The 13,932-nt window shown below is 56.1% G+C and overlaps 1 protein-coding gene across 2 annotated transcripts in view; it reads right to left on the reverse strand.

Annotated features, from left to right (window-relative positions):
• Positions 1-1,555: 1,555 nt before the first annotated feature.
• REXO1 (RNA exonuclease 1 homolog) overlaps positions 1,556-13,932 on the reverse strand; it is a 76,275-nt gene continuing 63,898 nt past the window's right edge. For both annotated transcript variants that reach the window (XM_075903238.2, XM_006128983.5), the window contains exons 12-16: positions 10,145-10,255; positions 9,148-9,263; positions 7,872-8,010; positions 5,343-5,463; positions 1,556-4,714 (exon numbers count right to left, since the gene is read on the reverse strand). In XM_075903238.2, coding sequence (XP_075759353.1) covers positions 4,626-4,714; positions 5,343-5,463; positions 7,872-8,010; positions 9,148-9,263; positions 10,145-10,255 — 576 coding nt within the window. In that variant the 3' untranslated portion in view covers positions 1,556-4,625. The remainder of the gene's footprint in view (positions 4,715-5,342; positions 5,464-7,871; positions 8,011-9,147; positions 9,264-10,144; positions 10,256-13,932) is intronic.

A 13,932-nucleotide genomic window follows, 5' to 3' on the forward strand; every position in this document is an offset into this window, starting at 1 on the left:
TGGGGGGAGACACGGGGCTGTGGGACCCTGCATACGGACGCTTAAATCCCTTTGGCTTTGACACTGCAGGGCCTGGTGACGGACGGAGCATCCGAGGTGATGCAGGAGTCCGATGTGAGGGCAGCACTGAGCTCCCGCCTGCCCGTAGCCACGGAGCAGGACAGCAGCAGGGGCCCGTGAGCTGAGCGCTTGTGCGGCCGCCCAGCTGACGAGCAGTGCCCACGGCGAGGCTGGCTGTTTCTATGGGTGGTGCACATTGGCACACGCCTTGGTGCACATAAGTTATTCCCCAGATGGATGGAAGTCGTCAGAGGGAACAGCGGACACAGCAACACTCCCATTAATACAGGACCCCAGCCCTGCACCCCAGGGTGAAGCTCATACAAGGGGGGAGTCTGATGGGGAGGGCAGTGGCACCCCACTTCCCAACAAGCTCCTCTGCTGAGCTGCACTGGGCCCATCACACCCACAGATCTCAGAGCACTGGGCCCTCAGGCCACGCCCCTTAACCAGTGAAACCGCCGACCCTGCCTCCCACCACTGAGCCAGGGCCCTTCCCAAACATCCCTCAGGCCTAGGACTGCAAGGGACCGCGGGGCGCCAGCCAGCCCATCCCCGACAGGCAATTGTCAAACCGGCTCTTCACGATCTCCCAGTGCGGGAGAATCCACAGCAGCCCTAGGCCAGGAGGGTAAGTTTTCTCCCTCCTCCTCCTCACACCCTTTTAGGTCCTTGAACACGGTGTATCAGGCCCCCCTTGGGCTCCTCTTTCCAGTCTAAACAAACCCGTTGTTTTCAATCTCCCCTCCCTGGCCACGTTCTCTAGACCTTCCCGCACAGTGGTTGCTCCTTTCTGGCTTGTCCTCCAATGTGACCACGTCTTGCCCGAAACCACCCCCTCCCTCATGCACATGGAGCCAGGCTAGGACAGGACCGGGCGTGGAAGGAACCCAGGATGGGGGGGGGGGGGGGGGGGGAAGAGGAGATCAAAAAGCCCAGCTTCCCTGCACGTGTAAAAGCCACGGCTCGTTGTAGGACAGTGGCAGGGCAGCAGCCAAACGACATTCCTGCTGAAACAGGCGCCAGTCACCGGCGCCCTGGCCCATCTCTGTAGTTTGCCTAATGCTTTGGGGTGGTCAGTCAACACTAACTTCACTTTCTCCCTTCAGCAAGAATGTAATCCAAGTCCCAGCAGTGTGCGGGGCGAGGGCCTCTCTGCTCAGTACATTTAGCCAATGGCCTGGGTGAGACTTTACCCCCGTGTCGCTCTTAGGCAGAGCAATACCTGCTGGGGTCCTACCCGCCCGGGGCTGGAAGGGCATCACCTGCCATGACAGAAGCTATCCAAATACCGCAGTGCCACCCACGTGACCCCGAGCAACCCGGGAATTCGCCAGAGGAAAAGTTCAACAAGTGGGGGCGTGGGAGGGGGCGCTGTTGGGCACCTCCCACCCAGGGCCCCGCGGTGCCAGGGGGAGCAGAGCAGCAGGCGACTGGCAGAGCAAGAGTTGAGTCTTGGCAGCCCGCCAGCCCGGCGCAGAGCCAGGAGCCCGTCTCTTCAACACCTTTTTATTACAAACGTTACAAAAGTAGCAGGTGACAGTGCTGAGACAGTCCCCAAATCCAGGCGCTTGCTGCCGGGGCCGGTAGTGTCCAGCACGCGTCAGAGCCCGTGCTGCTGATGGGGCGCGGCTCCGGGCCAGCTGGTTCACCTGCAGCGGCAGCTACTCCCCGCTTCCCACACTGGCGGCGCGCGGCCATGGGATTAGTAACAAGACAGTGCAGAGGCCTGATTTTAATCAGCACAATGACAACTGGCGCCCCACGGCTGCTACCTGAACGGGACTGAGGGGGGAGGAAGGAAAGAGCCTGCAAAATATATAAAGCAACATGGAATATTGCAACCCCCTTGCAGGCACGGGGGTAAGACCGTGGGCTGCTCCCACCACTGAGCTCCAGCGTGGGGGGTTGAAAGCCGAAGGGAGAATGGAAGATCCATTGTTTCCACGGTTGGAAACCTCTTGCCTCTGGCGCGGAGAATCCATCTCTAGCCCAGCCGCAGAGGCCCTGCCCGCCCCAGGGTTACATAGGGCCCTATGGACGCTGCGCTGTAGGCCCAGCTGGAGATAGCTGGGGAGTCCCCCTTGTGCCACTCACCCCACAGGGGGTGGGGAGAGCTACGGCCAAGGCCACTTCTGGTCTGGAACAAGGCCCCTTTGGCCTTTGCGAGGGCAGCCGGGCCAGGTCCCCGCTCAGGCGAGAACAAAACACGGCGGTTTCCAGCCTGAAGGAGAAGCTGCCTGGAAAGACGTGCTGAAGGCAAGACCCTGCCTCGAACCCGCGCTGCTCGGGGTGCTACCGCTGAACAATGCATTGCCCGGCCGTAACGGGGGCTGCGATGCTCGCCCCTTCTTCCTATGGCGCTGGGGCAGCAGACGGCTTCTCATAGCGGCTCGGAGCAGTGAAGAGGGAGTAACTGCTAAGCTTTCACTGCTAAGGCTGCTTTGGGGGAGGGGGGGCCGAGAAATCCAGCCCTGCCCTTGAACTTCCTACACGTCCCCACCCGCGAGCCAGGCAGCACAGCGCCAGAGACGTGCCTCGGGCATCGGTAACAGCAAGAGGCCGGGAGGGGGCCAAGGGCAGAGCTGTGAACCCACCACCGTGTCTGCCTCACAAAACACAGCAGGAGCTCTGCGCTGGGGGAGCTAGGACGCAGCCACTGGGGAGATGGGCAGAGCCAGCTGAGGCCAGAGCTCCAAAGTGACTCCAGCCCTGTTAACACACTTCCGCCCACACGTGGGAAGTGACGGAGCCTTCGCACCCCTCTGGCTGAGGGTGTAGGTCGTTGCTACAGGTTTCTCAGGGCACTGCTGCAAAGGAACCATCGTCCCCACAAGCAGCCCCCAAAGCCCAGCGAGCACGTGGGAAGAGCTGGTAAATCAGCAGCGCTGCTGGGAGCCAGGGAAGTAGCAGGGTTGTACAGGCTGTAGGGAGGTTAAGACCCAGCACTGTTAACTGAAGGTAAAATAGAGAGAGCGAGACAGACTTTTCCAGGGCACACGTGGGGGGTGAGGGGAGAACCCCTCTCACCCAGGAACACAACGTACTGGTGGCAAATTACTCATTCCTACCAAGTCCATCCCCCAGCTGTTTCAGACAGGGAACAATGCAGCCGGCCCTCGGGTGGTGCACAGTCCCTCATGGCAGCCTGGGCTCCCGTCCCTGCCCCCACGGTGCCGTGGGAGCGGCGGTAGCAGGCACGTCCTGCCCCTCTAAACGCCAATCATACCTGGGCTCAGCTCGAGTGAGTCTCTCCACTGCGTGAGCTTTGAAAGCAAAGGGACGAGAAAGGGGGACCCTGAGCACGCTGCGTGTAAAGTGAAGCCGGCAAAGCCCTTGCTATTCCTGTACGCTCCTGGCTTAGTTACTGGTCATAAATAAATATTTATATTCTAGGGGGAGACTTTCGAAAGATGGGGCGGGGCTCTGTAAAAGAGGAGAGAGGAAGAGCATGAAATTGAGGGATTTTGTTTTTTTTAAAAAACACCCAATTTCTATGAAAGCCAGTTTAAAAAGTACTATTTTCGGCAGGAGCGAAGCAATAGGTAAGTCAGCCCCCCCACGAGAGGAATCAGTCTGCAGGGACCCTGAGCACATCCTGGGCTAGCCCCACCCTGCCCCACTGGCGATCCTGAGCTTTGCTTCTGATGAGCATGAGGGAGGTGACTCGAGGGAGCCGGCCCCCGGAGGATGCAACGAGGGGCCAGCCAGCAGAACTCAGCCCCCCCAGCGAGTGAACAAGTCGATGTTCTGCCCGTGCTAGACAATGGTAAGTTGCTCTTTGGCTTCAGAGCCTTCCTTACTGTCCTGGCCACCCTCCTGCCCCTGACATGGCAACAGCAGGCCGGGTGGCTTCCCTGCCGACCACGGAGCACAAGACACTTCTGGCTTCACCTGTCCTCAGCCAGGATCTACACGGAGCCCTGCACATGCTCCGTAAGATCGGGGCCAGCAACTGAGAGAATCCGCTGACGGGCATCACCACGGCTTCTCTTCCCCTCCCGCCCACAGCAGCTGTGTCTATTTCAAGGGCAGCGTCCCCTCCGACGCGCCAGACTCCCCTGCAGTGGGCTCTTGCTACCCTCCGTGCCTGGAGGCCCAGGTCTTTACCCCCCGGCCTTTCTGCAAGTCACATGCCAGCTAGTGCACGTTTCCTGCCCTCCCTCCCCAACATTTCCATCTGGTTCCTGCTCCCCGGCCCCCGGGGCAGCTGTGTGCTTCGGAAGCCAGGGCGGATGCTGTGCAACCCTCCGACTAACCAGGAACGAAGAGTTCTCTACCTTTCGCTTGGGAGAAAAGATCATTGCAGATGTAGCCGCTGCGCCTCCGGAGGCTTCTCCTACACGCTAAAGAGCCTCTCTCTGGCTGTAGTATTCAAAGCAGCCCTGGTCAGGCCTACAAGGCACCTACTGGCGAGGATCTCGACACGTGCCCCTGGCCAGCTGAGAGCCAGTGCCTCAAGCTGTGCCTACGAGCGCCCAGGGGTCTGGGCTGGGCACGCTGCTGGGTGCAGGAGGAGTGTGACGCTGAGTGTTTATTGCGCGGCAGAGGCGAGAGAGTGCAAGTCATCGCTTCACTTTCGCGTCTTCTTTGATCTTCCAGATCATCAGCTCCATGCAGGCGCTGGCGTCCTCGCTGGAGTCGTGACCTTCCACTGGGAACGAGAGACGGGACACTGAGCCACAGCCTGAGCCACGGCCTCGGCCCTGCTTTGGAGCAGAGCCTAGAGCACAGGGGAGGCCCCATTGCTATTGGAAGGTTGGGGGGGACTGACCCAGACACTTAATATGGAGCCAGCGGCCTCGAGCCAACTCCCCAGGTTAAACCGGAATACCCTTGTCAAGCGACAGCTGCTCCTCGGAGCAGAGGGGATCCATGCGGCTCACTCTGCCGGCACCTAACTGCAGACGGAGGCTGGGGAGTCCAGGGCAAAACACAGCAGAGGCAGCTGCACTCGGGAAACTCCGACCTGACCGGTGCCAGTGGCAGCTCAGGAGACATGGGATCAAGTCCCACCCCGCTACAGGCTGCAGCCGGCCAAGGGCAGGTCGCTTGCTCTCTCTGGGCCTCCTTCCCCACCCCCCATAAGATGGGGACAAAACGCTTCCTTTCTCCCACCCTTGGTATTGTCTGGCAGGAGCGAGAGCGGTTTGGGGCAAGGCCTGTCTGACCCGCGCCCAGCACAGCGAAGCCCCGATCCCAGCGTGGCAGGGCAGAAAGGCAGGCCGGAGCGGAGCCCCTCGCACTGCGGCGTCCCCGTTCCCCCCGATCCGACCTCTCACCGTTGTCCTGGATGATGCGCTTGAGGTAGTCTGCCATCAGCGTCCGGAGTGCGCGTTTGTAAGGCAAACCCAGCCGGTGGGGAAAGACGACGGCTGTATCCACCACGGTGCAGTGGATGAGCTGGGGGGAAAAGCACAGCTGGCTGTTTTCTCTCCGAGCTGTCACTGGGCTTCATCCTGCACCCCCGGGAAGCCTTTCGTCACCCTGCGGTATCGCCCCCACCACCAGCCACTGTGCTAAGTCCTCGCCGCAGCCAGAGCTGCTGAAATCCAGTCTGGACTCAGCCCCTCAACTCCCAGCAACCGGCAGCGAGTGCCAAACACCCCCCATGCTTCTGCAGGACTCCCCCCCGACACCGGCAGAGCAGCTGCTTGAGCCAGGAGGGCACTTCCCAGCACATGTGGATTTAACCCATTACCCGCCACACCTCTGCACCAGCAGAGACTTGCCGCTCTCAGAGACAGGGCCGGGGCTGGGACTCACTTGAGGGAGTTTCCAACGGGCTTGAATGGCCCTGTTCCTGCTCTAGCTGCAGATGGATTTTAAGAGGCTGGATCATTTGATCGCATGTGTGGTTTGTGGTTAATATCGGGAGAAACAGGGCGACATGCTGAGGCCAGGAAGGGATCTTCTGCCAGAGTCCACTTTCTCTAGCGTCCAGGGCTGAAGCCAGGCTCACGCTTAGAGCGCGAGGGAGGGGTTCGACCCAGCATGGCAGGGCCCACGTGCTTTGAAACAGTCCGTGCTCAGGTTTGCTACACCCTGGAGAGCGCTCACGTTAACTCTCTGCTGGCCAGAGGGATGCTCAGGAAGAAGCCAGGGTGAGAGGCAGGTTAAGCATCCTAAGGACTGGAGTCGAGAAGGGGGTGCTTACAGACCGATCGGCACGCCCCGCCGGAGCACGCAATTCCTGGAGGGCTCCATTCTTTAGGTTTGTGATTCATGACACAGGATGACGAACAGGACTTGACGCTTCAGCCTCCCATCTGCCCCTGACTTTGCCTCGGCACTTGCTAATGCTGCGTGACAACTTGCAACTAACTCCTTAATAGTTTCATAGCGGAGCTGGGGAAATGCTTCAGAACAGCTGCAGTTTAATGGAAACAACCTGCTGCGCTCTTTGAAGTGTAAAACTGCCAAACATTACGGATAATCTCCCCTCTCCCGCAGCCAAGGCTGGCAGCAGCCCAAGCAGAATAATTACTTATGTAGATCAGGGAGGCTGAGGACGGGATAATACAGCTTTAAATAGGGAACTGAAATGCTCTTGCTATTTGAAGCTTGCTGCGGCCATTACTGGGATGTCTTCTTTACTGCCGTAGCCGTTCGAGATTACGACCTGGCCCTGCAGCGCTTTGCTATATTGCTGGGGGGTCCTTCGCTGGTGGTTTCTGTGAGGCTAAGAGAAAACGAAGCCCATAAGGGCAGGTCTACACGCGGGAATTATTTTGAAATAACAAAATCAACTTGCGTGTCCACGCTGCGGGTGAGCCTCGAAATGAGTCCGAGGCAGGCTCTGTTATTGGGGACGTGCTCCCTCGACTTACAGCCCCAGGAAGCAGGGGGAGCAATTACTTCGAATGACTCTGGGGAGCAGTGATTTCGAAATAGCAGCAGGAGGACAGATTTCTAAATAAGCAGCCTGTTATTTCAAAATGAAGAGCTTAGCAGTGCGGATGCTCCGCTGCTTATTTCGAAAGAAAGGGGGTTATTTCAAAATAACTCCCTAGTGTAGACCAGGGCTAGGTATCTCGTGCTGAGGAAACGGTAAACGTGATTCTTTTCATTGTGATCCTCTGAGATCCAGGGGGTGCATCTACCAGGAACCCAGCTGTGCCATTGGGGATGGTGTTTCTTCTAACGACTCCTGTCAGCTTAGAGCTCATTCGGGGTCCTAATGGAACACAGGCCCTGCGAAGGTCCTGTCTCCTCCAGCCTTCAACCAACCACTCAACGAGCTGCCTCAGGCCAGGTCTCTCACACTCGGCCAAACCCAGCTAGGAGAGAACTCTTGGTAAGATCACTAGTGACCTGAAATGCTCCTTGCTCAATAGGCCGAGCAGGGGCACAATCTGGCAGCCTCCAACGGCTCAACAAGGATCTACTGCAGGGGTGAGGAATCACAGGCCTGGGGCCCGGATGTGGCCCCCCAGCTTGCCTGGATCCAGCGTCCAAGGCTCAGGGATCCCCCCCGTATTGGGGAGCCCGTGCTGGCGCTCCAGCCCCCCAACTACCCATCCGCAGGGCTGGAGCACACAATCTACTAGACTGGGCCCTCCTAGGCTCAGTGTGGGAGGGGAACGTGGGGAGTCTCTCTCCTTCTCAGTCGGGGGCTTCTCACTTGTGTGTGGCCCCTGATGGATGTTTCTGTGGGTCAGTGGCTCCCGACCCCAGAAAGGTTCCCCACTTCTGTCCTACTGGGATCTTTCTGCTCTTGAAGGCAGACTCTGCATTCCAAAAGAAACAGAGCAGGCACGGAAGGACGAGGCGGGTGAAAGGAAAGTAAGGGAGGGGACAGGGTTTGTTACCTTTAGTGCAAATAAATCGCTTTCCAAGCTGTGTCCTATCAAAATGGTGTCTGCACTGAACATGTTTAACAGAACAGCTTGGACGTCCCGCAGGGTGATGCTTGCGTTCTCCAAGTCCTCCTCCGTCACACCTGAGAACCTGCAGTACGACAGCAAGAGGGGCCTTCGCCTTAGTGGGGCTGAGCCTGCCATGGTCTAGCAACACCCACACAGCTGAGGCAATGAACACTTCCAATTCCTCAAGAATAAGCTTCCAGCCAAGTGATCCAAACCAGTGACCCTTGGAGCACGACGTGGTGAGAGATGCCCGGTAGCACCCACACCCATTACTGAAACAGCTCGTTTTGGGTAGGGTGGCAAACATGTAACCGTCTAAACGGTTACCCGATAAGCGTCCACTGATTGGTTTCTACTGCGGTCGCATGCCACTTGTATACTGCGGGCTCTGCGGTACAAAGTTCCATTCCAGAGCCCGCCGTGCGTGCCACCGCGTCCCCACTAGGACGACCCGGTTACCTTTTCAAATGATTCTTAGCATCCCTACTTCCAGGCCGCAGTTTTGATGCGGAGGTCCTGGGCTACATGGTCACTGTGAATAAAGCCCATCACAGCTCCTTTGCCCCGGGGGCACTGCGACCCGGCCCACTGCTCACCGGGTCAGCCAGGCATGGTGCACCCGCCCCCCACAGCAGAAGATGAGCAGACAGATGCACCGACCCGGGGTGGTGATGTGGCCCCATGGGCCCAGTGCAGTCCCGCAGGGCGAGCGCCTGCCCCTGCCCCTCCTGCTTTCCATACCTCTGCCATGAAACGCAGGAAAACCTTTTGTGGAAAAAAGCGTAGCCTGGCTCCCGTTTTCTGGGCCGTTTCAGCACAGCGGCTCGTCTGTTACGTGAGCTGCTGAAATCGGCCCTTCACCTGAGCGCAGCCACACGGCTTGGCCCTGCGTGAGTGGCTGGGCTTGAGGGGAAGTCCTCCTACCCGCCACGTGAGAGGAAAAGCAGCCACCAATGAGCTTGGCCATTTCGAATGCTAATCAAAGCCGCAGGCAGCTGCTGGGTAGGAACGGCTGGAGAGGACTTGAGAAATGCCCTGTCATCGCTTCTCGAGCCAGCTGAAGGGTGGTGCTGACAGGCTCCGGGCGGGAAGCCATGCTGAGATTTCTGTGTTAGCCTGATGAAGCCATTGGTTATTAAACTCTCTCCTCAGAAAGCAGAGTCAAAAGGCTTTTTCATGGCCCTGGCCATACTCCAGCCAGCGGAGGGGCTGCTCTTACCTGGTATTGTAGTCCACCACTTTGTTGTCAGGTTTGACAAAGGTGTCATAGACCACTTTCAGGTCAGAATTGATCACGGTTACTCTGGTCAGCTCCAGGCCTTGCTTGGTGTAACACTGTCGAGCCCGAAGGAGGAAAGAGCTGATCTTAGCATGATGGTTTCAACCCACATCTTGCTATTTATGTAGACTCCTACCACGGCCCCATTCACCTTAGCGCTAGCATCTCCTGAATGACAAGTTAGGCTGCTGCATAGCCAACTAATATGCATTGGCTAACACCCGCCACTTGCCTACTAGTTTTCAAAAGAAATGTATCATCTTAAGTATTAACAGCAACTGATCAATTAAACATACATCTCCCACTATCCCCCCCCCCCCCGTGTGCTGTGACATCACACAGCCAGACGATCACCTGGGCTGCCAAAAGAAAAAAAGAAGAGTCTTCTTTGATGCTAACTATGGCAGGTGCAGATGTATCACACCATACCTAGCAGTCCTACATGACCGCTCCCCTCCCCTGCACGGCCTATAGATAGGCAACTCTACAGAGTACAGCAGTGGAGAGAGTTAGTTATTCAGACAGCAAGGCCACCTTCTGGTATCAACATTAACAACAGTTCCACAAAGAGGATCTCGACAAATGTGTAATCCACTTTGTACAACCCCTGGATACACAGCAATCCTGAACAGGCTTGTTTGTCACCAGCAGTACCAGAAGGATGCTCACACACCCAGGGTTAGAGCGTCCCGAGCCCAGGCTCCTCATGCAAGCAGATTAGAAGGCGCTGTTCCCATTGTGGACGGGTCAGACTCCCACTCAGAGAACTGCGGGACACCAGACAGCAGCCCAAGAGCGGCTTTTCTTCCGAACAGGCTTCCCGAGGGAGACAGAGCTCGCTGCAGACAGCTTCCTGCTTCCACCCCAAGCTTTACCGCTGCCCTGTTGCACATGCACGTTCCCCTTTTACATAGGGTTGCCGTTCCCAGGTACCCACCATTTCACAGTCCAAAGCGTAGATCCCTGGATAGCCGTCCGTGGTAGGCAGCTTCTCAAAAGTTTTCACAAAGCCCTCCAGGTTCTCCTTCCGGCCGTCTTGGACGTGTTGCTTGAAAAAGAAAAGCCACACGTGAAATCCCATCACCACCAGAGACCAGAGGCTGCCACTCATCTTCCAAAAGATCAAATCTCAGATTCCAGACAGACAATTCGTTTACATTACCAACACGACAAATGAAGGAGAGGACTGGCCGGCCAAAGGGTCCAATGGGAGCTGCGAACTCCAATTAGTGCAGTTACACTACAATACACTGGTACACGACAATAGGCAGAATCTCCATCCATAGAGGTGTTTAAGTCCCAGCTTGACAAAGCCATGGCTGGGTTGATTTAGTTGGGGAAGGTCCTGCTTTGGGCAGGGGGCTGGACTCGATCTCCTGAGGTCTCTTCCAGCCCTGGGATTCTATTATTCTAATAGATACCCCCCCCCCCCCCATGCCTTCAGCCTTGTGCACGAACAGACTGGAAAAATACCGATATTCTGCAGCACCACATGGTGATCCACTGCTTCCAATAACTTTAACATGGACAGCAAACCTGGCCACGCACAACCAGACTCTTACATCCACGTGAATCCAGGGGATCTGGCATCACATCTACAGCTCATCTTTGAGCGACCAGTTAAATAGTCTCGAACAGGGATACACAAGGAGGAATCACTAACAAACAACATTCACTCTTTCTAAGTCAAGAAAAGTTAGGCAGAAATTTGCTCAAATTATTGTTCCGTTACGAAGCAATGACCTTATCCCGAACTAAAGCTCTGAGGTCAAGGGGTTGTAACCCAGAACACAGTTAGCAGGAAACACCTTCCAATTACAGAATCATAGATTATATTAACAATGCTCTCCCTATTCTCCTCTATCTTAGGCAATTCATTAGGCTCTGCCTGGACTACCACCCTCAACTCTCCAGCTACATACCCCTAACCAACATGGCTACTTTACATAGCTCCATCATCTCCCCCATAGACCAACACACCTCACTGGTCTGCTGCTCCTCTTTGTCCCAGAATTCAATTACATCTGGTGCTAGGTTTAGCGACAGGGTGCAAAGAGATCAGACGTCAAGGTGGCTGCAGAGATGAAGAGGTTCGAAGGAGGTAGGCTAAGCAAAGCAGATGCTTACAAGGTCTCCAATACAAGCAGAGAGAGCTGCATGTTTGCACAAGTGAGTCCTGCAAATCCGAGGGCAGGAAGCTGAACAAATGGGAATGAGCTAAGCAGCTGTGTCTCAGGGACGTACAGCAGCCCTTCATTGCAACTGGCAGAGAAAATCTCCAAGCCAGCCCTATTTCTGCGCACAATAGCTCAACCATTTCCATGCAGTCACTGGCCAGACCTGCCAGCGCTGCAGCCGTGCACGCACAGCAGGTTCATTTTGCTAAGAAATGGGAGGATGCAGATAATTAAAAGACTGGACACTCGGTCTCAAGTGGAGTTTTTCTCCCCCTTTTAAGGCTGCAATATAGCTGGGGTCAGTAAAGCCACCTACCAGGCTGGCCGGGAGCAATGAGAGCCAATGGCTGTCTGGCTGTGTCTTGCTTCACACCCTTGAGAGTTTACTTTCCCCGGCTCTATTACCGCCAGCTTTTAGAGGAGCAGAACCAGCCCTCAACCATGACTGTGGAAGCACAGCAGTTTCAGATGCTCGTCTGCAGGAAAGCCAGCCATCTGGGCAGCCACAGTCTGCCATCTGCTGTTGAATTTGCTAGTTGCAATGCAGCTTTAAGTACATTGGCAGGAGAAGACGTAAACATTTCGTCAAGGAGGAGAACAGCCAAACATCCCATTCACTTAAATAGTGCCGCGGCCACAGCTACTTGTTGCTTACAATGCCCAACGTGAGAGCAGATGAGCAGAGCTCTCGTCCCTTTCCTCCCAAACACATCCGTTCGACTCTCCCTCCCAGCGCACAGGCTGGGGGTTACTGACACTGGTTCTGCCGTCAAGGAATGCTGTGAAAACTCCCCCACTTTGATTAGAAGACAGAAAAAAGGATGAAGGCTGCGCAGCAACAGTACAATAGCAACCAGGAGACAGCATATGCAAGAGGATCCCTCAACCCTAGAGAACCCTGCAGCAGGCTCCACTGAGTAAGAGACTAGTACGGTGACTGATTATTTCTTGAAAGACTCAAGTTTTATGGCTAAAGATGGCCTCAAACAACAATACAGAGGCCTTCAGAGAAGTCACGTTTCTATAATTTCTTGTCAGTTTCTTCTGCCTCCCCCCCTTTGTATTTTTCCATAGAACTCTGCCAGATAGAGCTGTTGATTTAAAAACATTGTCTCTGGTCTACTATTCGAGTAATAAAAAATGAGAACGTCAAAAGCCTAGGAAATCTCATCTCTGTGCTGAGGGCCAGGGCAGGATAATTCCACACCCCCTAGGGCCACTTGGGCTTTGCAAACCCTGGGGGTTTAGAGCTGCCCTTGAACTTCACAGCATCAAACATGGCTGCCTTTTGTTTGTTTCTCCATTGCAAGCACTGGAACCAGGTTAAGAGGATGTACAGACCTCTCCAGCCATGCTGCAGGACCAGTCAAGGGCCTCAAAAACAGGGAGGGAATGAGCTCTGGTGCTACAGATTTTAAGAAACGTGGGGCACATTGGACATTTTGAAGTTCATTAAATTTGGGGGCCAATACAACTCGATAAGCCCCTTCTGTGTTCCCTCGCGCTCTGTCCTATGCCATGTTCCTTTGCCCAGAAAGAAAATGTCTGGCAAGGACAGAGAAGCCAGTGAAACGGGAGAAGGGAGGAGCTGATGGGGCGGGTGCTGGCTGTAGCCAGTGGCCGTATGTCAGGGCTAGGCTTCTAGTTAGACCTTGCACTTGGCAAGAGAAGCACCTTTTACAAAACAAGCATTTGGGGGCAACACTGTGCTCCCTGGAGCCGGAGACCTGAGCTCAGTTCCTGTTCCGGTTGCTCACTCACTTGGATCTCAGGAGTCACTCCCAGGTGCTGGGCCCCAAGACTTGAAGCAGCACTTGTGGGGTCTGGACTCCCCCCTTATCCAGGAAGGGGAGGAGCACTTAACCCTGGGGTGGAGGAGGACAGAACAAACCAGGGCAACGAGCAGGGTTCCCTCTCCCTGAGATTTTCCATCTGTGTGCGAGTGAGTTGTGTCTTGTGCGCCAATACTGAGGTCTTGGGTGCTTGTTCGGATGGGTGCCACTGACACCCACCATTGGCGCTGCTCCTCAGAGACTCCCCCAGCACCCCGCGTTTGCTGGGAGTGGGGGGCTTGGGCAGCAATGTAGGAAGCCGGGGGGGGGGGGCTGAAGGGGGAACTGAGAGCCAGAGGGGAGCAATGAGCGGGGGAAAGAGCAGTGGGGAGGGCAGGGATGCAGGGGACCCCAACCCCAGGAGCAGCCACACTGCACCCCTGGCTTCAGCTCTGCCACAGTAGCCCCGGCTCCTGCTCCAGCCTAGGGGGAACTTAGTACGTAACCAAGTCAGGGAGAGAAAACATCTGCAAGGATTAGTTCCTGATAATGAGCTATTGGTGGTGGGGGGCGGAGGCCCTTAAGTAAACACAAAGAATATCTGCCCTACAGCCACAGGCATCCCCTTCTTGTGGGCCAGTCTAGTTTTGCGGGGAGCGTGGGACCCCAAACGGACGCTCGCTCTCCTGCCGGGGCCCAGCTGAGCGGCGCTCACGCTGTGCTGCTCAGCTGGGCCCTGGCGGGAAGAGAAGGGGGGCAGGGCGCTGACGCAGACG

The sequence above is a fragment of the Pelodiscus sinensis genome, chromosome 32, assembly GCF_052426305.1.
Source record: "Pelodiscus sinensis isolate ZL-2025 chromosome 32, ASM5242630v1, whole genome shotgun sequence".
Classification (NCBI taxonomy): Eukaryota; Metazoa; Chordata; order Testudines; family Trionychidae; genus Pelodiscus; species Pelodiscus sinensis.